We start from the raw sequence: 26,573 nt of genomic DNA on the forward strand, positions 1-26,573 counted from the left end.
TTATTTCTTGGAAAATATTTTCAATACCTGTTCCCTAATCTGTTTTGTTCTGACACCATAGATTACAGGATTGAGAGCAGGTGGAATGACTACGTAGAAATTGGCCAGAAGTATGTGAATGTAGCGTGGAATATTACGGCCAAATCTATGAGTCATAAATGAAAAAAAGGCAGGAGTGTAGAATGTCAGCATGACACACACATGAGATCCACAGGTGCTGAGTGCCTTGAGGCGGGCTTCCTGAGAAGACAGTCGAAACACAGCACGAAGAATCTGGACATAGGAAATGACAATGGCTATAATGTCACATACGAGGATAGAGATGGCACACAAGCCATAGATGATGTTGACTTTGATGCTGGCACAGGACAGCCGGGCAATTCCCATGTGCTCACAATATGTGTGAGGGATGATTTGGTGCCCACAAAATGGTAACCGTAAGATGAGTAAGACAAAGGGTATGGCAAAAACCAGCGGTCTCAGAAAGATTACCCAAGCAATGATGAATACTACCCTGTTCGTCAGCACCAATGTGTAGCGAAGAGGGTTACAGATAGCGACATAGCGATCATAGGCCATGGCCACAAGCACAGCTGACTCCATGCCAGTGCACAGGTGAATGAAGAACATCTGAATGAGACATCCCTCAAACAATATTTCTCTGAGATTAAGCCAAAATATTCCAAGCATCTTGGGAATGGTGGATGTGGACAGGCCCAAGTCAATAGATGACAGCATGGCCAGGAAGTAGAACATGGGTTGATGGAGACCATGTTCTGTCTGAATCACATAAAGGATGGTTATATTCCCAAGTACAGCTGTTAGGAACACAGCAAAGAAAGGAAAACCAATCCAACAGTGCATGTGTTCCAATCCAGGGATTCCCAGAAGGAGGAATGTATAGGGGTGAAATAGTGTAGTGTTGTGTGAAACCATACTTCTGAGATTATTGTGCCAAAATACAACAAAAACCAAACACATCACCTCCACTGCGGGTTACAGATGTGGGATACTAGACAGCATCCTTCTATAATAACCAAAACAAGAGATTGTATCAGAGAAACTTTTATCATAGTCATACAGATTGCTTGATCATAGAGTTTTGGAAATGCAATATGTCTAAAATTTAATGGAAAAACAATTTTATGTTCTTCTTTTCTCCCTTTTATTGAAAATCATACAATGTATCCTGATTACTGTTTGCTCTCACTCTACATTATATTTTAAATGTCTGCTGGTGGTGATGCTGGAGAGATGATTCAGCTGCTAACCTTTGGTTTCAAGCATCCATGTCAGGCAGCTATCAACCATCTCTAATCTAGTTTTAATGGACCTAACATTTTTTCTAGAGCCTCTGTATACACAGTACTCTGATAAACACACACAGAATTAAAACAATAAAATCTCTAAAATTAGTGAAGGAAAAATAATGGTCTGAATATTTCAATGTATTTAACACACCCATTCAATTAAATTCTGGATTTCAGCTGAGACTGATTCTAAAATTTGTGCTTGAGAATGTTTATTCCTGTGGAACAGAAAGGTAGTGATTGACATTACAGAAATCATCAATTAAGACTAAGGAAATAAGTTCTCATGAATGAAAAAAATTCATTATAGAAGTATTGCTTTTGATGGCTTCTTTATAGGCAAAAGTAAACAGGTTTAAGATGGACAAAATTCATTAAAACTGTACAAGACATACTTTTTCTGAGCTGAGAAAACATGACTCACTTGATGTAGCAAACCAAGGTGCTCTAAGTGATTTTTGTGCATACTTTGAGTGACCAATTTCCTCAAATAATTTCTCATCCTACTTCTGGACTCTCCTTTTTTTGGTGCTCCCAAAAGATACACACCACCTTGAAACCCTATTTATAAGTCCGCTTACAGGGGAATGTGAAGATAGCTCCTCAACTGACCCGGGTGACTTTCCTTCTTGTCTCTCTGTATCCTCTTTTGACACTATCCAGAAAAACACAATTTTATGTTCATATACACGTAGAAACACAAATGTTCAAATTTTAAGCTCTTACAAAGCTACCAGGGAATGTTGGATCATGTATCTATATACTGCTTTTCTATGTTCACTCTCATGTTCTTGTTTAGCCAAAATTTTGCTTTTACATATCCACCTAAATAAATAATGAAAAGAAGTTTTAAGTGTCTTCCTTTTCATGCATGAGAATTCTTAGGTAGGAAAATCTTCTCTCTGATACAGCAGCATGAAATTATAGTAATGAGTGTCAAGCAAGCTGCTGGTGTAGGAGAGGAGAAGAAAAATTCCAAGAAACAAATATTTAGTAAACTAGCACTAAGCTGAGCAGTGATGACTACTTGGCTGCAGGACTTGGGAAAAAGATCTAGAAGATCCACATCTTCAGAGTCCTTCTCTAGACTCACATTCAGCTGACTAAAAAGACTGATTTCAAACAGTTTTGTCTGTTTAAAATTTAGCAAAAAACTCTAAGACTGAGCTTGCAGTCTGTTGTTCATTGCCATGATTCCGTTTGTTTCTTCAGAAGAGGTTAGGGCAAAAGATGGGGCAGTAGGAGTTTATTTTCTTCCCTGTCTATAAGATTAGACATCTGTGAAATAAAATTAGGAAAGACTTCCATAGGAGAACTTCTTGAAATATTACTCTCACAGTCAATCATTTTTAAAAAGTCTAAATTTAATGCCTATCATATTATTAAGAATGTAACAGAGTTAAACACTACAGTGGACTTGAATGTGGCATAGCTGCACTTCTCAGACATCCTCAACAGGAGGTAGCAAATGTGGAATCCTTGTCATTATTTTATCTCTCATAAACATCCTGAGGTAGTTGATAATATTCATACTAAGGAAACAGGCTACTCTTGCATCTTCATCAACTCTACAAAGAAATTAGTTTCTGCCTCTGGGGACTACACCATTGCAATATGATTAGCATTACCTTCAGATTGAGGGGAAGTGGTAAGTAGACCTATCGTGTTTCACTAGGTTAAAAGTGCTGAAGGTCAGTTTCTGAACAGTTCATCTTCAGTGCTATTGTAATTCTCTCTTCTTGTGGAGTATGGGTTTGTATCAGAGCTAGTTATCCAACCTATAGTAAAAAATTTGGAGGAAACATAAACATGAGAATTAGAACATATGAAGAAGATAAAACATTGATAATGTAATGCATAAATATAAGCCAGATCAGTGAAGAAATTTAGTGTACATTAAAGGACATCAAAAGTATCAAGTGATGCCGGGCATTGGTGATGCACGCCGTTAATCCCAGCACTCAGGAGGCAGAGGCAGGCATATCTCTGTGAGTTCCAAGCCAGACTGGTCTACAGAGTGAGTTCCAAGGCAGGCTCCAAAGCAATATGGAGAAACCTTGTCACTAAAAACCAAAAAAAAAAAAAACAAGAAAAGAAAAGGGAAAAACAGGAAAGTGGCTGCTACTCAAATGCATACAGGATTATGCCAAGTGATTCTTGTAGATAGTTTCCTTACCCATTTCCCAATGTCAGAGCATGCTTCCTCTCTCCAAAGTTTTTCCACATAGTGCTTACTTCCTTAATTTCAGAGAGCCACAGAAAAGGATCCATATTCTCACATGACCTGCAACACCCAGAGAAGTTGTAAATCTCTCTTAGCTTTCTTCAGTACTCCATATCTTTGGGTGCTTTTCACTGCAGTCTCATTCTCTAGAGTGAGAACTTTGGCAGACCCTGGGGGATAATAAAGCCCTGCAGTCAGAATCAAATCTGTTCCTGTGGAATTAAATCTCTGTAGACACAGGTAACCCATATCCTGTTTCTTGCATCAAATTTTCAAGTTTAGGAATACCTGTTTACAAGCAAACCTGTTTTTCTTTTTATATCCTTAAACATTCTTTTTCTAATGTGATTCATTCTGAATTCTTTATTTTAACACTGACTTAGGGTGGGGAAGGATCATGTTCGCAAAAATGTAGACTTATGACACCATCAAAGGTGGCATATCAGTGTGGCTGTGTGTGTGTGTGTGTGTGTAGAGAAGGAGGAGTTATTATGTCCTTGATCTCAATTTTGAAATGTGTATAATATAGAAATTCTTCAAATAAGGATAATTATTTTCTTATAACATGTGTGCTGATAAGTTCGGTTTTTCTTCTAATGAGGGAGGGGTTGAGAAGAATTACGTTGACCAAATAGTGCCATTGAGCTGAGTGTTCAGGATTCCATCTTGAAAGGTTTTGTTCATCATGTACTGTGATTGGCTTGTTAGGCAATCTGGATATGCATGTTTCAACATTTTACCATTCAACCAATGTATATTTATCATGTAGTGTGCAACAAGCACTCTATCAAGCATTGATTACTATTACACAACACTAACAAAATTTAGAAAAATGAGAAGGATTAGGTAGGTACACAGGTGTCAATAAGAATAATAGAGATGTTTGTTGTAAAGGTAATGGTTCTGAGTAAGATTGTTAGGGGAAGTGACACTATGAAAACAAGAGGTAAGGAAATGTTTGACAGATGACAGAAGGCAAGCCATGTGGAGTTTGTGAAGCCAGAAGTACTCCAGTAAGAACAGAAAAGATGAGGGGATTATAGTATGCTGGCTGTGGTCCACTAGAACACAGTTGGTTAGAATTAAAATGACATAATTATGAAAGCTCAACTTTCCACAGTCATATGTATCAGCAATCTGCATGAGGACTGAAGGCAGTTCACAAACGGTGTCTTAAATAGATTTCTATTTCTGCAATAAAATACCATTACCAAAGTATCTTGGGAAGGAAATTATTTATTTAAGCCCTCCATCTTACAGTGCATCATGAGAAGTCAGGGCAGAAAGGCAATACAGGACCCTGTCTGTATGCAGGAACTTCAGCAAAGGCAACAGGAATGTTGTTTACTGGTTTGTTCCTCATGGCTTATTCACTTGACTTTCTTTATTATTTATTTTTATTACACTTTTTATTATATATTTAAATTAGGAACAAGCTTGCTTCCCATGTCAGTCCCAGCTCCCTCTCCCTCCCCTCCACACCCACTCCCCCACACCAGGTCCCCACGCAATTCCCCACTCCATTCCCTAGGTAGAGTAAAGCCCTCCATGGGTGATCTCTAGAGTCTATCATTTTGTTCCTGGGAGGGCCCAGGCTCTCCCCAAAGTGTCCAGATTGAGAAAGCATCTTTCATTGTGGGATGGGACCCCAATGTCCATTTGTGTGCCAGGGATAAATCCTGATTTATTACCCAAAAACCCCATAGATTTCCTGAGTCTCATTGACACCAACACTCAGGGGGTCTGGATCAGTCACATGTTGGCATCTCAGCCATCAGTCTGAGGTCCAAGATCTCCCCCTTGTTCAGGTCAGCTGTTTCTCTGGGTTTCACTAGCCCAGTCGTGACCCCTTTGCTCATCACTCCTCCCTTTCTGTCACTGGGTTCCAGGAGTTCAGTTCAGTGTTTAGCTGTGGGTGTCTGCCTCTGCTTCCTTCTGTCACTGGATGGAGGTTCTAGGATGGTATGTAAGACAGTTGGCACAATCATTATTAGGGAAGGACATTTAATGTAGTCTCTCCACTATTGCTTAGTTTGCCAGTTGGTGTAATCCTTGTAGATCTCTGGTGATATCACTAGTGCCAGATCTCCCTTCAAACCTAGAATGACTCCCTCTATTATGGTATCTCCTTTCCTTCTCTCTATTCTCCCCCCCAACTCAACCTTCCTGTTCCCCCATGTCCTCCTCTCTCTTCCTCTTCTCTTCCTCTCTTTTTCCTGGCTCTATTTCCCCTCCCCCACCCTGTACTCACAATTTGCTCAGGAGATCTTGCTTCATTCCACCTCCCCTGGGGTACAATGTATGCCTCTCTTAGGGTCCTTCCTGTTTCCTTGCAGTGTGATTGTAGACTGACATTCCCCTGATTCATATCTAAAATCCATACATGAGGAGTACATACCAAGTTTTTCTTTTTGTGACTTGGTTACCTCGCCCAGGATGGTTTCTTCTAGGGCCATCCATTTGCCTGAGAATTTCAAGATTCCATTGTTTTTTTTTCTGCTGAATAGTATTCCATTGTATAAATGTAACACATTTTCTCTATCCATTTTTCAACTGAGAGGCATCGAAGTTGCTTCGAGGTTCAAGCTATTACAAATGTGCATCTTTTGGGTATATGCCTAAGAGTGGAATTGCTGGTTCTTGTGGTAAACTGATTCCCATTTTCCTGAGGAATCTCCATACTGATTTCCAAAGTGGCTGCACGAGATGGCACTCTCACCAGCAGTGTAGGAGTGTTCCCCTTTCTCCACATCCTCTCTAGCATAAACTGTCCTTGGTGTTTTTGATTTTAGCCATTCTGACAGGAGTAAGATGATATCTCAGAGTTGTTTTGATTTGTGTTTCCCTGATTGCTAGGGATGTTGAACACTTTCTTAAGTGTCTCTCAGCCACTGTAGTCTTCTCTATTGAGAATTCTCTTTAGTTCTGTAGCCCACTTTTTAATTGGATCCTTTGGTGCTTTGGAGACTTGCTTCTTGAGCTCTTTGTAGATTTTGGAGATCAGCCCTCTGTCAGATGTGGGGTTAGTGAATATCTTTTCCCATTCTGTGCGCTGCCTTTTGTGTTATTGACCATGTCCTTTGCCTTGCAGATGCTTCTCAGTTTCAGCAAGTCCCATTTATTAATTGTCGATCTCTGTGTCTGTGCTACTGGTGTTATGCTCAGGAAGTGGTCTCCTGTACCAATTTGTTCAAGCGTACCTCCCACTTTCTCTTCTAACAGGCTCAATGTGACTGGATTTATATTGAGGTCTTTAATCCATTTGACCTTAAGTTTTGTGCATGGTGATAGACATGGGTCTATCTGAAGTCTTCTACATGCCAGCATCCAGTTTTGCCAGCACCATTTGTTGAAGATACTTTCTTTTTTCCATTGTATAATTCTAGCTTCTTTGTCAAAAACCAACTATTCATATGTGTGTGGGTTAATATCAGGGTTTTTTGTTTGATTCCATTTGTCTACCTGTCTAATTTTGTGCCAATATCAAGCTGTTTTCGGGACCATAGCTTTATAATGGTTTGGTTAGCATTACCTCAAGATATTTTATGTTGTTTGTGGCAATTGTAAAGGGTAATGTTTTGCTGATTTCTTTCTCAACCGTTTTATCATCTGTATATACTAGGGCTACTGGTTTTCTTGATTTGATCTTGTATCTTGCCACTTTGCTGAAGGTGTTAATCAGCTGTAAGAGTTCCCTGGTAGAGTTTTGTGGGTCACTTATGTAAACTATCATATCATCTACAAATAGTGAAAGTTTGACATCTTCCTTTCCAATTTGTATTCCCTTGATCTCCTTTTGTTGTTGTATTACTCTAGCTAGAACTTCAAGTACAATATTGAAGAGGTATGGAGAGTGGACACTCTTGTCTTGTTCCTGATTTTAGAGGAATTGCTCTGAGTTTCTGTCCATTTAGTTTGATGTTGGCTGTTGGTTTGCTGTATATAGCTTTTATTATGTTTAGGTATGTTCCTGTTATCCCTGATTTCTCCAAGTCATTTATCATGAAGGGGTGTTGGATTTTGTCAAAGGCTTTTTCAGCATCTAGTGAGATGATCATGTGATTTGTGTTTCTCATCTTATTTATATGGTAAATTACATTGCTGGATTTTGGTATGTTGAACCATCCCTGCATCCCTGGGATGAAACCTACTTGATCATGGTGGGTGAGTTTTCTGATGTGTTCTTGGGTCTGATTTGACAGTATTTTATTGAGTATTTTTGCATCAATGTTCATGAGGGAAATTAGTATGAAGTTCTCTTTCTTAGTTGTGTCTTTGTGTGGCTTGGTTATAAAGGTTATTGAAGCCTCATAAAGGGCACAGGAGGAGGGGAGAGAAATGGAGAGGGACCTGGAACTGACTTGTGAAGAAACCTTGCTTCTAATCTAAATTTAAATTTAAAAATAAATTTAAAAAAGAGTTTGGCAAAGACCCTTCTGTTTCTATTGCATGGGATACTTTGAGGAGAATTGGTATCAGCTGACCTTTGAATTTCTGGTAGAATTCTGCACTGTGGCTATCTGGCCCTGGGATTTTTTTAGTTGGGAGACGTTTGATGACTGTTTCTATTTCCTTGGGGGTTATAGGTCTATTTAAATTGCTTATCTGTTCTTGACTTAATTTTGGCAGGTAATATCTATCCAGAATGTTGTCCATTTCCTTTAAATGCTCGAATTTGTGGAGTACAGGTTTTCAAGGTATGACCTCATAAGTCTCTGGATTTCCTCAGTGTCTGTTGTTCTGCCCACCTTTTCATTTCTGATTTTGTTAATTTGCATGTTCATATTCTGCCATTTGGTGAGTTTGGATAAAGGTTTGTCTATGTTGTTGATTTTCTCAAAGAACCAACTCTTCCTTACATTGATTCTTTGTGTCGTTTTCCTAGTTTCTGCTTTATTAAGTTAAGCCCTCAATTTGATTATTTCCTGGAGTCTACTCCTCCTGGGTGAGTTTGTATCTTTTTGTTCTAGAGCTTTCAGTTGTGTTGTTAATTCTCTAGTGTGACTATTTTCCAGTTTCTTCATGTGGGCACTTAGTGCTATGAGCTTTCCTCTTAGCACTGCTTTCAAAGTGTCCCATAAATTTGGGTATGCTGTGTCTTCATTTTCATTGAAATCTAGGAAGTCTTTAATTTCTTTTTTATTTCTTCTGTGACCCAGGAGTGGTGCAATTGTGCATTATTCAATTTCCATGAGTTTGTAGGGTTTCTGCAATTTGTGTTGTTGTTGAACTCTAGCATTAAAGCATGGTGGTCTGATAAGATACATGGAATTATTAAAATTTTTTTGTATCTGTTGAGGTTTGATATGTTGCCAAGTATGTTGTCTATTTTTGAGAAGGTTCTATGTGGCACTGAGAAGAAGGTATATTCTTTTGTGTTTGGGTGGAATGTTCTATAGATGTCAGTCAAACTCAGTTGGGTCATAACTTCTATTAGTTCCTTTGTTTCTTAGTTAAGTTTCTGTCTGGTAGTCCTGTCCAGTGGTGAGAGTAGGGTGTTGAAGTCTCCCACTATAAGTGTGTGAGGTTCTATGTGTGGTTTGAGTTTTAGTAATGTCTCTTTTACTAATGTGGATGCTTTGTGTTTGGGGCATAGATGTTTAGAATTGAGACCTCATCTTGGTGGATTTCTCCTGTGATGAGTATGAAACGACCTTCTTCATCTCTTTTGATTGATTTTAGTTTAAAGTCTAGTTTGTTAGATATTAGGAATGCTACCCTTGCTTGTTTCTTGGGTTCATTTGATTGGAAAATCTTTTCCCAACCCTTGACCCTGAGGTAACATCTATCTTTGAAGCTGAGGTGTGTTTCTTGTATGCAGTTGAAGGATGGATTCTGTTTTCAAATCCATTCTGTTAGCCTGTGCCTTTTTATGGGCGAGTTAAAACCATTAATATTGAGGGATATTAATGACCTTTGATTACTCATTCTTGTTTGTTTTGGAATGTTTGATTATGGTGGAATTGTGTGTGGATTTCCATCCCTTTTCTCTTTTGGCTGTTGGTAAAGTGGGATTATCTATTGCCTATGTTTGTCTGGTTGTAGCTAACTTCCTTGTATTGGAGATTTCCTTCTAGAACTTTCTTGTAGGGCTGGGTTAGTGGATATGTATTGTTTAAATCTGGTTTTGTTATGTAATACCTTGTTTTCTCCACCTATATTTATTGAAAGTTTTACTGGGTATAAAAGCCTGGGCTGGCATCCGTGGTCCCTTAGTGTATATAGAATATCCATGACCTTCTGACTTTCAGAGTTTACATGGATAAGTCAGGTGTGACTCTCATAGGTTTGCCTTTGTATGTTACTTGGCCTTTTTCCTTTGGTGCTCTTAATATTCTTTCTTTATTCTGTATGCTTGGGATCTTGATTATTATGTAGTGAGGGGACTTTTTTGTGGTCTACTGTATTTGTTGTTCTATAAGCTTCTTGTACTTTCATTGGCATGTCTTTCTTTAGTTTCTTTAGCTATGATTTTCTTGAATATGTTTTCTGCCCCTTTGAGGTGGGTTTCTTCACCTTCTTCTATACCTATTATTCTTAGGTTTGCTGTTTTCATGGTGTCCCATATTTCCTTGATGTTTTGTGTTAGGGATTTGTTGGACTTAAGATGTTCTTTGGTCGACGAATCTATTTTTCCTAGTGTGTCTTCAACACCTGAGATTCTCTCTTCCATCTCTTGTATTCTGTTGGTTATGCTTGCATCTTGCATCTGTAGTACCTGACCGTTTCTCTAGTTTTTCTATTTCCAGCATTCCTTCATACTGTGTTTTTATTGTCTCCATATCAGCTTTCAATGTTTGCACTCTTTGAATTGTTTCTTGTAATTTTTGCTTCATGTTTTCCTCCCTTTCTTGCATTTGTTGGATTTTTTTGGTTTGTTTTTTCTTCCATTTCTTTAAAGGATTTTCTCATATCCTCTTCGAGGGCCTCTATCATTTTCATGAGAGTGTTTTTAAGGTCATTCCCTTCTGCTTCATCTGCACTGGGGTATTCAGGTCTTGCTGGTGTAGAATCTCTAGACTCTGGTGGTGTCATATTTGTTTTTCAGTTGCTGAGTGTGTTCTTATATTGCCTCTTTCCCATCACTTCTTACACTGGGTGTAGAAAGAGCCTTATCTCTCCTGGTGGGTAGGTGACCAGGGTTCCCTTTGGGTGGGTATAAGCAAATCTAATACACTCTGTCCTCTGTATCTGCTCTCTGTCCTCTGTCCTCTGTCCTGAGTGCCAGCAGAAGTGCACCAGCTCTCTCTGCAGGCTCTGTTCACTTGGTCCATGGTTGTCTGTCTGGGGCAAGTTGACTGGCTTTGCCTTCTGCCCTGAGTATGGGCAGAAGTGACCAGCTCTCTCTGTAGGCTCCTGATTGCTTGGTCTTTGGTCATCTCTCTGGGGTGAGTCGACCTGGCTGCACTCCCCAGGTCAGGGGATCCAAGAGCTATTATTTATATTTTTATTTAAATTAAAAACAATCTTATATTACATAACAGTCCCAGTTCCCTTTCCCTCCCATTGTCTGTCCTCTTACTCCCCCCATCATTCCCCATCTCACTCCCATCTTCTCCTCAGAGAGGGTGATGCCTACTGGGAGATCATCAAAGTCTATCACATCATTTGGGGCAGAACCAAGGCCCTCCCTTCTGTATCCAGGCTGAGAAAGTATCCCTCCATAGCAAATGAGATCCAAAATCCATTTTATGAAAGGGGTATAAATACTAGTTCCACCACCACCGCTCCCATAGTCTACCCAAGCCCCCAAATGACACCCTTGCTCAAGGGGCCTAGTTCAGTCTTATGCAGGTTCTCCAGCTGTCAGTCTGGAGTCTGTGAGCTCCCACTTGCTCAGGTCAGCTGTTTCTGTGGGTTTCCTCAACATGGTCTTGACCCCTTTGTTCATCACTCCTCCCTCTCTGTAACTGGGTTTCAGGAGTTAGGTTCAGTGCTTAACTTTGAATCTCTGCTTCTACTTCCACCAGCTATTAGATGAAAGCTCTATGATGGCATTTAAAATAGTCATCAATCTCATTATAGGGAAAGGGCATTTAAGATCAACTTTCCTGATCCCTCATGTTCTCCCCCTTCCTTCTCCCCTCCTCTTTCTCCTACCTCCATTCTCCTTCACTGATGCTCCCAAGAGCAGGAGTGAAGAGAGAGATCAGGAGATTTTGTCCCTTTTCCTTTCTTGGGGGTCCATGTATGTCTCCCTTAGGGTCTTCCTTGTTCCCTAGCTTCTCTGGGGTTGTACATTGTAGGCTGGTTATCCTTTGCTCTATGTCTAATCTCCAAATATTAGTGAGTTCATACCATGTTTGTCTTTCTGTGTCTGGGTTATCAAACTTAGGATGGTTTCTTCTAGTTCCATCCATCTACCGGCGAATTTCAAGATTCCATTGTGTTTTTTTTCCCTGCCAAGTAGTATTCCATTGTGTAAATATACCACATCTTGTTTATCCATTCTTCGGAGGGGCATCTAGGTTGCTTCTATATTCTTGCTATTACAAATAATGCTACTATAAACATAGTTGAACATATGTCCTTGTGGCATGAGTGAACATCATTGGGGTATATGCCTAAGAGAAGAATTGCTGGGTGTTGAGGTAGATCGATTCAGAGGAAATAGATTCATCAACTAAAGATAATACAATCCAGTTCATGCAGGATCTAATAATCATTGTAGATCATGGAGGGATGTTTAATATAGTTATAAGTTTAGTCTAAAAATAATAATTACTAACAGGTATTGACAGAAATTCAAAACATGTAATTGTAGGATTGAAGTAAAATGGTAAGGAATATATATAGCAGATTATAGCAAAAAGGAAGCTACTAATGAAGAGTGAAGTAATTGAAAACATAATAAAAATTTTGTAAAATTACTATTCAAGTATAAAAGTATACCAAGGAGATGGTGGAACACACCTTTAATCCCAACATTCTGAAAGCAGAGACAGGCAAACCTATGTGAGTTCCAGGCCACCCTGGTCTACAGAGTGAGTTCCAGAACAGCTAGGACTGTCACACAGAGAAACTCTGTTTTAAAAAACCAAAAAAAGTATAAAAATGTCATATTTAAAATGTAAGGGGCATGTAGTATGTGTTCATAAAAATATCAAACCAAAGAAGATGCTACAGAAAGGAGAAGCTAGTATTCAAGGTAACTCAAAGATCAGTTTCCTTCATGTATATTTTATAGTAATAGAAAAAAATCAACAACCTTTGCAGTTCATCAATAGCTGCTTTTTAAACATTGAATTATCACATATGAACACATTTGCATGACTTTTCATTCCTTCTATTAAAAATTGTAATTATTTATTAGATCTCAAGGAATATCCCAAAATGAACAGAGAAACTGATTCTATTCTATTACTTAATCCATTTGGGTGAAGGAGAGTAACTACACATAACAGGGAGATGCTTTTGTTCATGTCAGTCATCATTTGTATATATTAAGTTAGTTGTATCAGGGGACAAGTGAATCTCGACTTCAAGTGTTAGCAGACACTTCTTTATGCTTTCTTCCATCAACTGCTGCTATGAAAATTCTAGTTCCACTATTATTACCATTGTCTAAGCAATAAAATTTGACTGGTTAAGAAATGTTAGAATTGTTCTCCAGTTAAGTAACTTATCTTCCTATGGCATTGCATTTGTTTCCATCTTTTTTCTTTGGCATAGCCTATACAATTGAAATCTAACATGCTTCTGCAACATAATAACATTTTCATAATAAATGTTGTAATTAAATTATAGTCTCAAAAATAAAAATAATAAAATATCACTAGTGAGTAAATAACAGAAATTAAAGTATTTAATTGCAAAATTAAAGTAAAATGGCATGAAATATATATATTCATGGCTTCTGTTTTCACTAGTTGTTACTGCATACATTTATGTATATATACATGTATTTCTAAATAAGACCTGTTGAGTCTATATAATGCTACCTACATGTTTGCTTGAGGGAGTGTCTGTTTATCAACAGACAATTAATAGATGTGTTCTTCCCCAAGGAAGACCATTTCTGGACAAAGAAAAGCCCATAGGACCTCAAACTTACATAAAGAACTATATGCAACTAAGAAAAGCTGGGAACAGGACAATTTTTTATCTTTTATTTGACAGTTTATGTGCACATATTTTAAAATTATATTGTATATATTTTGATGAGTTTTATAAATAATGATGAAAATGTGATTATGATTGATTTTTCACAAAATTTTCTGTTCTTTTCATTTAATCTACAGGAACCATAAGAGCATGCTACTATGGTGGTACCCACCCATCTACCTTCTCTATGCTAAGATTTGGTCTGGCTTGAACTTGCACAGGTTTTGTGTTTGCTCTAACAACTACTCTGAGTTCGTATGTGCAGCTGCCCTGCTGTTTACTTGTGCTTATCTCCTATTCTGGCTCTCTTACTTTTTCTGCACCCTCTTACACATTAATCCTCAGTCTCAGGAGGAGGGATACCTTATAAATATTCCATCTGGCCTAGCATCATGTAGCTTCTTATTCTCTACACTTTGGTCAATTATGTGTCCCTACATTTATATCCATCTCCTGAAAATACAAGTTTCTCTGGTGAGACTCTGGAGATCTATGGATATAATGATAAATTGTTAGTAGTTGGTTTAGTATTATGACCACTAAACAAGATAATACTAGTAGTCTTCCTCTAGGGTCTATGATTTACCTAGTCATAGGTTTATTGTTAAATAATTGTGATAGATATGAGTTTCATCTTATGGAGCATGATTTAAATCCAATAATAAAGTAATTAGTTAGTCCCATGATGTTTGTGCCACTACTGCAGAAGTGGGAGTGTCTTGCCAGGTCAGCTATTATTGTAGCTTAAATGGTTCATATCTACATAATATTGATGATTACTTTTCTTTTTAGTGTACAAAGCACATCCCAGTACTATGAAAGCTATCAAGTAGGCATTAAGCTTCCAGTTCAGTATCAGTTTGACATTTCCATGTTCTATGACTCAATGTGTGCTATCTTCAGGAATAGGTTCTTACAGTCAAATTCTGGAGGGTTAATAAAAGTATTGCCAATAGCCTATAATGGCCAAGAGCTCAAAAAGAAATAAACCACTCCTCACATTGGGCCCGTTTTTGTTAACCTTGGATGTCTAATGGCAAGATACCTATTGTCAGACATCAGACCACCATTTTAACTCTTTTATGTGTGTCTCTGTGTGTACGTGTGTGTGTTTGTTATTGCTTTGATACATAGCAAGCTCCGAAAGGGTTCTGATATATACAAGGTTCTTGTCCAAAACCCTACTGTCTTCTAAATTTGTGTTTTGTTGGAACCCACAGAATTGATTCTATTCCCTCTTGATGTAAAGTCAGAGAGTTGGAGCCTATTATTGCTCTTTCAAGGTTAAACCACAGAATGTTTGTCCTAACATATGGCTACTGTGTGTCTTTCCTTGACAACAGGATGTCAGGCCTAAGATATGAATGCAACAGGATTCTTGGCCTAAAGTGTGGTCGCTGCTTGTCCTGCCTACACAACAAAATGCTTAACTAAGGGTATTGTTACTTGATGTTTTGGGTATTGAGCAGGCAATTACACTTGCTTGTTACTTTTGTCTTGGTAAGGAAGTCTTTTGCCTTCTCCATCCTCTTTTGATGGGGGTATAAAAAAACTCTTTGAATTTGAACATGGGTGGTTCAGTATTCACTAGATGCCCACCTGACTCTATCTCCTGTCCTCCTTTCAAGCACAGACTGAATAGACAAGTCCATGGAACTGAAGAGATGACTCCCCAAACAGGGTCTACCACAGGGTTTCTTACAGTGTTCTTCATTGATCATGCAAGAATAAGATAGAAATCCACAGGGATTTCTGTTTTATGTAATATTGGCTCTAGGGAAAATGGTAATGAAAGGTACTTATTGAAAAATTGTAAAACCCATATTAAAGCAGGCCAGAATGACATACAACAAAGGTAAAATTCCATCCTGGGGCTCAGCCTGGTGAGTCTCCCATTGTTTTTAGTTAGCATACATGCAAGGGAAAGAGAAAGCATAGAAAAGAGCTTAGGAGACATGGGGTCTATTGGAGGCTGAGACTCAAGATGAGGCTTTGGAAAGGAATAGGAGCATGGCTAGTTAAGCTCAAATAACACTACCAGAAAATGCTATCCAGAGCCTTTTAGAAAAACTTTTCTGCTTAAAGCTTATTGAATGATCTTTGGAATATGGCTTTAGATGCTTTTGGAAAAAAAAAACGTCTAATCTAAAAATATTAATAGACTTAAAGTTTAAAGTTTATTTTCCTTAATTATCTCTATTTTCTTTATCAATATGCAGTTATAGAGATTTTAAATTATTTGTGGAAGTTAAGGACACTATCAGTCTGATACAGACTTCATATATGAAGCATTTTAATTCATCATAGTATCAGTCTCAAGAAACGATGGTTTGAACTGTAAATATGTAGTAGACTAGACAAATAAATAATGTAATTAACATGGGTAGGGAAGTAGGTAAATAGATAGATAAGTAGATAGACAGGCAGATGATAGATTAATATGAAGATACCTAGGTAGATAGATAGATAGATAGATACACACAAATAGCAGTGCTGTTATTTGAATTCAGAGCAGAACAGCTTGATTCTCTTTGATATAAGTATTTGCATTTAAATATATGGAAATAAAGAAAATAATATGCTTACAATTTTAAATAACCACTAAATTACTTATATGTTGTTATACTTTTTTGATATTATAACATGATTATAATATTTCTACATTATAGTTCTGCTTTGTTTCTTGGTTTTGTGGAGTTTTTTTTGTTTCTTGATTTTCTCTAAGTTTGTTTTAGTTTCTTATCTTTATTTTTAAAAGGTATTTATGAAAGAGAAAGAAGTAGAGTGAAAAAACAAAAAGCAGGGTGGGAGGGGATATGGAATAAATATGGGAGGAGTTGGGGGAAGTGAAAAAACATGATCAAAATATATTGTATATAAATTAATAAAAAGAATGATTGTTGTCTTTTTTGTAGCTGTGTAGGTAGCATTTATTATATTTTCTCATATTTATTCTTGTATTCTCATTTTTAAAGAAATTAAAACATATTTGCTGTACAAACTAAAAGTATTCACCGAGATTATTCTCTGTATACATAATCATGAACTGATCAAATCCTTAGAGTTCAAAATCTGTGATTTGAAATAAAAATGCTAATATATAAAGTTTAGCAGGATATTAAGATATTCAGGGAGATTGTGTGTTTTTATAATGTTTGTGGAGGAGTCTGTGTTGATTCTGCATGCATAAGGTTGTAAATCCACATTTACAACTCAGACAAACATTCAAATTGGAGCAGAAGAGAGATGGGATGGGGGTCGGTGGAGGCTATGGGAGGATGGGCGGGAGAGGGAACTGGATTGATATATAATATGATTGTTCCTAATTTAAATAAAAGAATTCAAATTTATAATGTACCAATAGATTAGAAACTTCTACTGTGTCATTTATACTCATGACTTAATATAGTCTGGAGATAAATTCATAATTTCATCTGTGAGTTTTAGTATCTCCTAGGTGCTTCTTATCCCGTTCAAGCAGAAAATCTTGACTAACAATCATAACACTGTCATTTGATCAATTGAATTAATTTCTAGTACTATATTCAGGGACTTGCAGAAACCTAAGTTCATCAACATTCAAGGATGCTTGAAAGTACTCACAAAAGGCGATATTAGTGTGAAGTAATTCTTAAATTATAAGGCTTGTTATTTCAAAGAGAAGAATAACTGTACAAAAGATGGTAACAAATAAATATTTTACTTTTATTTACTGTGTAGTGCGCAGCTTCCTCCAAGACTTGTGCTTGACTAATTAGTATTCTAAAAGACTTGGTACAAAATGCATTTCAAATTGATAGGATGGTTTTCAGAAGAACATGAACAGAGTACATAGCATCCCTTAAAATAATTCTGGGTTTCCAGTTTCAAAACATATTCAACGAGTTGCTATTGGATGAGCGCACAGTTCTGAAGGCTTGTTCATACATTCTCCTATAGGATGCTCCTTCTCAATAACACCCAGTTTCACCCTTCTTCCTTCATATTGCTGGGAATCCCAGGAATAGAGACTCTTCACATCTGGATTGGTTTTCCCTTCTGTGTTGTATACATGATTGCTCTCCTAGGAAACCTCACCATCTTGTTTGTGATCAAAACTGAGAGTAGCCTCCACCAGCCCATGTTCTACTTTTTGGCCATGTTGGCTACCATTGACTTGGGACTCTCAACAGCAACCATCCCCAAGATGCTTGGGATCTTCTGGATTAATGTCAGAGAGATCATCTTTGAAGATTGCCTCATACAGATGTTTTTCATCCACAAATTCACACTTATGGAGTCAGCAGTCCTCTTGGCAATGGCTTATGACCGCTATGTAGCCATCTGCAACCCACTTCGGTATAGTGCCATCCTCACAAATAAGGTTGTTTTTATGATTGGCCTTGCTATGTTAGTGAGGGCAATTATATTTGTTATTCCATTTATATTTCTAATTTTGAGACTGCCCTTCTGTGGGCATCACATCATTCCTCATACCTACTGTGAACATATGGGTCTTGCTCGTCTGTCTTGTGCCAGCATCAAGGCCAATATCATCTATGGCTTATGTGCCATATGTAATCTACTGTTTGACATAGTAGCTATTGCCTTTTCTTACATACAAATACTACGTGTTGTGTTTCGTCTCCCTTCTCAGGAAGCCCGGATCAAGTCCCTCAGCACTTGTGGTTCTCATGTCTGTGTCATCCTTGCCTTCTACACACCAGCCCTCTTTTCTTTCATGACACACCGCTTTGGTAGAAATGTGCCTCGCTATATACACATACTTCTGGCCAACCTTTATGTTGTAGTGCCACCCATGCTCAATCCTGTCATATATGGGGTGAGAACCAAGCAGATCTACGACCGTGTGAAGAAAATGTTATTGCAAATGCAAGGAAAGGAAAAGGAATAGCTTATGATTGTATGAGGCTCCACAGAATACTGTCACAGTTCACTGAGAAATATGCCTTGCAGTAAAAGTCATATCACAACATGTAGCTGCACCAACATTCTGCTCTAAGTATTTAAATATGTGGCTTTTAAGTTACTTCACAAGAGATACAACTGGTTTCTTCCTCTGCTGACCCATTTTCCTTATTTTAATAATGTATTTTTTCCTCTTTCATCTGAGACCTGCTGGGGTTTTTTTTCATGATATTTCAATACTTCCATTTTGTTACAAAAATTGATGTTTCCTATAGTTTTTTTCTCAGTGTTACTGTGCTATTTTCCAAGTGCTTATTTAATTATTGTAAAACCTTTAAAATGAAATGATGATTACAAAATTTTCACTTTTTGAAACTAAAAAAGCTTTAAATTGGCAGCACATTCAGGTTAGGAAGTGCCATCCTTTCCTTTAATCTTTTATATCATTACCATTTACATCACTATACTCTTCAAAAGACCATAAATTTCTACTGCCACAGTGTGTCAGTCTTATTATACTATTAAATTTATTATTCCCTCAATTCAGCACACTATAATATGTATGTATATATCTGTATACACACATACATTTAATTCAACTCAAGACTTTGGTCCTTCAGAATATTTTTTTTGGTTTGTAACTATATTTTTATTATGATTGCATTTATGGCTTCCAAAGATGTAGCCATTGTCCTCGTGGTATTTATGAAACTAGAAGGTGTAATATACATTAGCAGTCTTATGTTTTTCTTGCAATAAAGAATCTTTGAAAAATTTAGTGTATCTACTTATGAGCTGATTTATATGTCATTCTTTAAGGCTGTTTATTATACATGATCAACTTTATATTCATTAACTCACTGTTATATATATTCAACATTCACTTGTTTCCAAATATATACTGTTTTACTGTCCTTTCTTCCCTGTACCCAAAGATTCTTTTTACTTTGAAACAATTTTGTATATGGCATTTTTTCTGTTTGTCTAAAATAATTTAGTTTCATGTTCATTTTAGTATTATTTTGATGATATAAGATTCCAAATATAGGTTTAGTTTTCTTCAGAGGTGTGAAAAATTATTTTGTTCTATTTTTCCTCCCCATATAGATTGGGATGACAACTTGTAAGTCTTAACACTGCTATTTTAAAGATGACATATCTATTTTCCTTGATTGCATTTATATTTTCTCTTTGAAAGATTAAGTTTTTAATTACAGAGGTATTGTACTTGTTTGTTGATTTCTACATGAAACCAAATTTGTGATTCTGTTATCGTTATGTCTGACTTATTTTGCTTAATATTATGCTCTCTACCTTCATTCATTTTCATATAATGGTGAGATTTAATTCTTCTTATTATTAAAGTATAGTTGACAAAATGTATACGTTATGGAATCCAATGCTGACAAATTTCAAAAAGGTTAACTGAAGTTAATAAAATTATAATTTACTTTTTTATTAATTTTATTGTGAAAACATGTAAGCACAAGCTTGGTAACATCCAAGTTTACAACACACTTTTATAAACCATATTCACATTGTTGTGCATTAGATATCCAGAATTTAGTTAACAAATCTAAATGAAGTATTTTACTCTACAGTCATTAGGATGTAATAAGTACAATGCTTGTTTAGGACATGCAAAATCCTGGATATAGTCAAAACCACTGAATAAAACTGACCACAGTGGCATATGCTTATAATTCCACAATTAAGAAGTTGGAAGCAGCCGGGCGGTGGTGGCACATGCCTTTAATCCCAGCACTTGGGAGGCAGAGGCAGGCGGATCTCTGTGAGTTCGAGGCCGGGCTGGACCGATAGCCTCCAAAACAATACAGAGTGTCTCGTAAAAAACAAAAACAAAAAAAAAAGTTTAAGTTGGAAGCAGGAGTATTTGAAAGTTCAGGATAATCCTTGCCTATACCAAAAGTTCAGTGCCAGTATGAGCTGAATAATACCTATCTAAAAATAATAATAAGTATTTTGTCCAACATTTTCTCTCGCCAGGAGGTGGTGGTGGATTTCAAATTTTATTCATGTTTTTAATTTGTCTCTTTATTTTATTTATTCATTTTTAAAAACAATTCCACATATGTATGCCTTCTATACTCTAACATCCTACCAGCCTTATCCATCTTCCTTCTCCCCACAATCCTCTCTCTCATGTTCCAGTCTATTTGGCAATCTTTATTCTTAAATATTAAATAAGCAACTATTTATAAAGCTATTGGGATGACTAGATACTATTTTGAACTTAAAACCTACTGAATAGAAAACACTGCTGTGAAAAATTAAATCTATTCTCAATGTAATGAACACTCAGAATATTAAAAATATATACACAATAGAGAAGATTTGCCTTAAAACTAAAATAAATCATGAGTTTCAATTACAGTAGTATTAATTTGTGGGATTAAAAATAGGACAGAAATCTAGCAATATTAACAATACATTATTTAAAATATGTTCCTATAAATTTTTATTATATTCTTACATGTTTTTTAAAAATAAAGATCTATTTAGACATATAATAGACTTAAAATCATAACACAAATAGGGGAGTTTGACTGGCAGCAGTTGTGGACATGGTAACAAGGTACCATGTGAGCTCATATATGATAAAATGTACTTCTCCCATATCCAGATGTTTCTAAATGTAATAATATTTGCTATCAAGTAAACATTGTCATTTAGCACATTTTAAATAAAATTATGAATAAGTTCCTATACAATAACTGAAGAAAAGGTAGATACAAAGGGAAAACAGAAAAGAAAATATAATTAATATTTCTGTCTATTGGGGTGGGCATTCACATGCTTCTATATGCACCTGACATAGCTTTCATGCAGAAGTCAGAACACAGGTTATTGATGTGGACTTTATCCACCTACCACCAGAGTCCCTAGGTTAGTACTCAAGTTATCAGATTTTGCAGCATGCACCTTAACTGTTTATCTCACCAGCCCAATATTATGTTTTTATTTTTTAAATAAGCTAGTATCAATTAATTTTAATAGCAAACATAAATTAATAAGACATACAAATGAACTTTAGGAGACTGTTCCACATGGAGGGATGATATCTTAGCCTGGACACATGAGGAAGGATCTAGGTCCTGCCCTGGGTGAAATGACAGACTGGAGATCCCCCCAAGGAGGGCCTCACCCTCCCTGGGGAATGATGTGGGGCTTGGGCTGGGGGTAGGGCTGGGAGGGAGAGGGCAGGAGCTGGGATTGACATTTGAAGCATGCGTGTTTCTAATTAAAATTAAAAAAAGGAAAAAAAAGAATGCAGCATAACCAAAAAAAAAAGGTCAGGCCCGGCGTTGGTGGCACACACCTTTAATCTCAGGACTTGGGAGGCAAAGGCAGGCAGGTCTCTGTGAGTTCCAGGCCAGTCTGGTCTACAGAGTGAGTTCCAGGACAGCCTCCAAAGCAATACAGAGAAACCCTGTCTTGAAAAAGAAAAAAAAAACAAAAAACAAAAAAGGTCAGTTTTTAACCAGCCCCTCCTATATGAGATATCTTTCTTGAATATAATTGGGACAATTTTAAATTTATTTTCTCTAATTTTTTCAAGGTGATTACAAAAGAAAAATCATATGAAAAAAATGCAAACTATAAAACATTCTGACAGAGGGCTAATCTCCAAAATTTACAAAGAACTCAAGAAACAAGTCTCCAAAACACCAAAGGATCCACTTGAAAGGTGGGGTACAGAGCTAAATAGAGAATTCTCAGTAGAGGAGGCCAAAATGGCCAAGAGACACTTAAGAAAGTGCTCAACATCCTTAGCCATCAGGGAAATGCAAATCAAAACAACTCTGAGATACCATCTTACTCCTGTCAGAATGGCAAGAATCAAAAACACCAAATACAATTTATGCTGGAGAGCATGTGGAGAGAGAGGAACACTCCTTCACTGCTGGTGGGAGTGCCGACTCATACAGCCTCTTTGGAAATCAGTATGGAGATTCCTCAGGAAAATGGGAATTAATCTACCACTAGACCCAGCAATTCTACTCTTAGGCATTTATCCAAATGAGGCAGGTTCATACAACAAGGGCATCTGCTCCACTATGTTCATAGCAGCATTGTTTGTAATAGCCAGAACCTGGAAGCAACCTAGATGCCCCTCAACTGAAGAGTGGATAGAGAAAATGTGGTACATTTACACAATGGAGTATTACTCAGCAGAAAAAAAAAAAAAACAATGGAATCTTGAAATTCGCAGGGAAATGGATAGCACTGGAAGAAACCATCCTGAGTGAAGTAACCCAGTTGCAAAAAGACAAACATGGTATGTACTCACTCATATGTGGATTTTAGACATGGATCAGGATAGTGCCAGTCTACACTTCCACAGATAGAGAGTCTGGGAAACAGGAAAGAACCTAAAAGATATGCATATATGCATAGTACCCAAGAGAAGAGGATGGAGACAAGATCCTCTGAATGGATGGGGAACACGGCGAGGGGTGGGGGGGGAGTGGGACCTGGGAAGAAGAGAGGGGGTGAAGAGGAAGGGAGTTGGTCATGGGGGAACAGGAAGTTGAGTGGGTGGGGGTAGAATAGGGGGAAGAGGGAATCATAGGTACGAAGATGGATCAGGCACCAGAGTGACCTCGAGTGATCTAAAGGGATAACACCAATTGGCAAGCTAAGCAATAGTGGAGGGGCCACCTCGAATGCCCATCCCTGATAATGAACTTGATGTCTATAACCATCTGGGAGCCTTCATCCTGTGACTGATGGAAGTAGAGGCAAACACACAATTAATCACTGAACTGAACCCAAGGAACCCAGTGACAGAGAGAGAGGAGTGATGAACAAATTGGCAAAGAATGGGCTGGCAAAACTAGCAGAGACAGCTGATCTGAACAGGGGAGAGCTCTTGGACCCCAGACCGACAGTGGGGAGGCCAGCATGGGACTGATCTGGACCCCCCAAATGTGAGTGTCAGTGAGAAGGCCTGGGCAACCTATGAGGCCCTGAGCTGTGGATCAGTGTCTATCCCTGGTATACAAACTGTCTTCGTGTGCCTATATCACAAAGAGAGATGCTCTCTCAGCCTGGACTCTTAGGGGAGTGCCTGGACCCTACCAAGAGTAAAATGACAGACTCTAGATATCCCCTATGTGGAAGGATTTGGCAATAGGGTGGGAGGGAGGGGGGGAAGGGGAGTGCGGGAGGAGGGGAGGGAGAGGGAACTGGGATTGACATGTAAAACAAGCTATTTAAAATTAAAATAAAAAATGATAAAAAACATTCTGAATAAATACTAAAGAATAAAAATCCATTTGGATTAAGATATTATAACATAATAATAACAGCTCAAAGAATAAAAGCTGAATAAATTACCATAAATATAAAACATTATAAGGATATTTAGCAAATTTTCTAATTTAGAAAGGATATTACTATCAATCAATAGAACAATAAATCAATGGAATTAATGCTATAAAATGACTCACAAAGTATTCTAATGAATATAAATAAGCAATTAATTACCCCATAGAAATAACATCACAACTTGCCTCTGGAAAAGTAAGGCCAATTCTGTGTTGGGAAGATTTCAAATAGATTTTAACTTCTGTGTTGTATATATCTTTGAAAAGATTAGATTGAAATGAGTATAGATGTTCAAGAATGTTCATTTGAGAACAAAAAAATTTACAGCTTTAAAATTTTTATGAAATAGTTTGAGAAAAAATTAGTTTATTTAAAATCATAAAATGGCAAATTTAATGTTGTAGAAGACCATTGCTTGATGTTTGGAAACTTATTAACAAGTTACTTCAAAAAGTGACAATAATTGCTTAGGTTTCTACACTACACCATGTAGAAGAATTAAATTGTATCATGGATTCAGATGAAATGTCTTAGGTTTGGGCACAGAATGTTTTCTACTTAATGTACATTGAAAAAACAAAAGAGGGTAAATTAACAGACAATGACCACTTAATGTTACATAGAAAGGCTCTATATATTAGATTACACAACTCACTTATGCTCATACAGTATGACTGCATGCAGTGTCAATCACTGAACAGTCACAGTTGTCAAGTAAGAATTACCTTTCCTTAAAAGTTATTCATCTGGTGGTTGTCACATTGAGGCACACATATTTTGCAGATAGCTCAATTTCACATTACAGACTTTGGAAGAACTGTTTAGAACCCAGGACTTTATTACAGAATACCAACCCCCTAAAACTAGATACTGGGATTAAATTATTTTCATGATTTTCCTTCAACAGTTTGAATGCTTCACAGTGTACTAAAGAAGAGAAAATCAATGCAAATAACACAACAAATCAGTTGTGCATAAAATTACCCTAAGGAATTAAGGAAGAAGGAAGGAGAGAAGGAGCAAGAAAGGGTGGGAGAGGGAAAATGGAAGAAAAAAGAATGGATGGAAGGAAGGTGGTAAAGAAAGACACAATGGAGAGAAAGAAGGAGTGAGGGAAAACCGGATAAATTCTAATTTCCAAGACCATTTATCCAGGTCAACTAGCAGAATATACTGATATAATATTATTCTTTTGCCAGAAAATAAAATATAAACTTTCTTGTTTAAATACATACAAGCAGAGACTACATGGCTTCCAAAATACTCTTTCCAAGATAGCCTGTTTTTTAACTTGATACACTTTGAATTTTAGCTGTTCTCTAATTCTATTAGCCATAGTCGGAAACAAACTAGCTTGCATTGCAAACAGAAGTATATGACAATCAATAAAACATATTCAATAACCCAAGGAAATATTGGCCTTCTTAGAAGAAACAAAATTCAAAGTATAAATATAGAAATGTTTTATATTTGGTAAACAAATAGAGTAGTCACTTTTTTCTCATCTGCTTTTGTCTTCACATCAAAAATGATGTGATCAATGTAGGAAGGAATAACAAAATAGAGATTTGAAATAAGAATGTGAATGTAATGTGTTATGTTGTGTTGAAATCAATGAATGAGACAAAAAGAAGAGTGATGGAATGTAGAAAACACAGAAAACAGCAACATGGGAACGGCATGTTCTAAGAGCTTTTAACCATGCATCCTGAGATGTGAGGCAGAACACAGCATGGAGAATGTATCCATATGAAATACCAATAAGGAATAAGGACCAGGTTCAAAAGAATCCACAAAAACGCCCAAAACCAGCATTGATATAAATGTTGCCAAGGACAATTTTGCAATGCTCAAGTGATAATAAATGAGATAACAATAGGTTAGGTGGTAATTGAGGTAGATAATTGAACATATAAATAAGGGTTGGCAGGTTATAACATATACACTTATGCTTACTAACACCCAAGATAGAAAGATGGCTATGTAGAGGAGTGGAGCACAAATGGCTACCTGTCATCAACAGCTCAGCCTCCATGCCACTCAAGGAATGAATAAAAAAACATTTGAGCTGTATAGTCACCAATATTAATTTCATGGTCAGGAAACCTCTTGATAGGCAGCATGTAGGAAACACATGTTGTAGGAAGGGCCAAGACAACTGATAAAAAGATAGCCTGAAAGAACATGGGCCCTTAGAAAGTTATATCTTAATGACAACCATAATTATCACATTGCCAATTAAAGACACAAGACAAAAGTACAGACAGGCAGACAGATCCAGGAACAGACCTCTTCCAGACCCAGCATTCTAAACGGGAAAAAATATGGCTGGGTGGGTGAAGCTTCTATTGTGGTAGTATGCCATCTTGCACTCTCTAAAAGAAATAAACTTCATCCTCCCTTTGGGAAAAGCATGAGAGTAAAACAGGTTAACACTGTCTTGCTTAAGTATTTATACCTACAAAATGTATGGAAATATGATATTTCCTACTTTTGTGATCATGTTTTCATATATTTATAAAACAAATACCCTTTTAAATCTAAGTATCTTCTGAATAATTTTTTTCAACAATTTTATTTTTGGTAATTTGTATCTTGGGGATTTCAGTATTAAGACTTTTAAGTGTTTAGGGTTATATATACAAGGCTTGCTTCACAACCTCCAAAATGAATAA

The 26,573-nt window shown here is 37.0% G+C and overlaps 2 protein-coding genes and 1 pseudogene across 2 annotated transcripts; 1 reads left to right on the forward strand and 2 right to left on the reverse strand.

The window, feature by feature from the left end:
- Window positions 1–936, reverse strand: LOC101829433 (olfactory receptor 52E1-like). The gene has a single exon (XM_005074144.1). The coding sequence runs from the start codon at window positions 934–936 to the stop codon at window positions 1–3; it is 936 nt and encodes a 311-aa protein (XP_005074201.1).
- Window positions 937–17,578: 16,642 nt separating this feature from the next.
- LOC101832719 (olfactory receptor 52E2) lies at window positions 17,579–18,532 on the forward strand. Its single transcript, XM_005074086.1, has one exon. The coding sequence runs from the start codon at window positions 17,579–17,581 to the stop codon at window positions 18,530–18,532; it is 954 nt and encodes a 317-aa protein (XP_005074143.1).
- A 6,830-nt stretch (window positions 18,533–25,362) lies between these two features.
- Window positions 25,363–26,263, reverse strand: LOC110341622 (annotated as a pseudogene).
- Window positions 26,264–26,573: the final 310 nt, after the last annotated feature.

This window comes from Mesocricetus auratus, unplaced genomic scaffold, assembly GCF_017639785.1.
Source record: "Mesocricetus auratus isolate SY011 unplaced genomic scaffold, BCM_Maur_2.0 Super-Scaffold_4256, whole genome shotgun sequence".
NCBI classification, from domain to species: domain Eukaryota; kingdom Metazoa; phylum Chordata; class Mammalia; order Rodentia; family Cricetidae; genus Mesocricetus; species Mesocricetus auratus.

What these genes read in the sequence shown, in the direction of transcription:
- LOC101832719 (XM_005074086.1), top strand. Translation starts at nt 17,579, where the DNA reads ATGCTCCTTCTCAATAACACCCAGTTTCACCCTTCTTCCTTCATATTG.
- LOC101829433 (XM_005074144.1), bottom strand. Translation starts at nt 936, where the DNA reads ATGGTTTCACACAACACTACACTATTTCACCCCTATACATTCCTCCTT.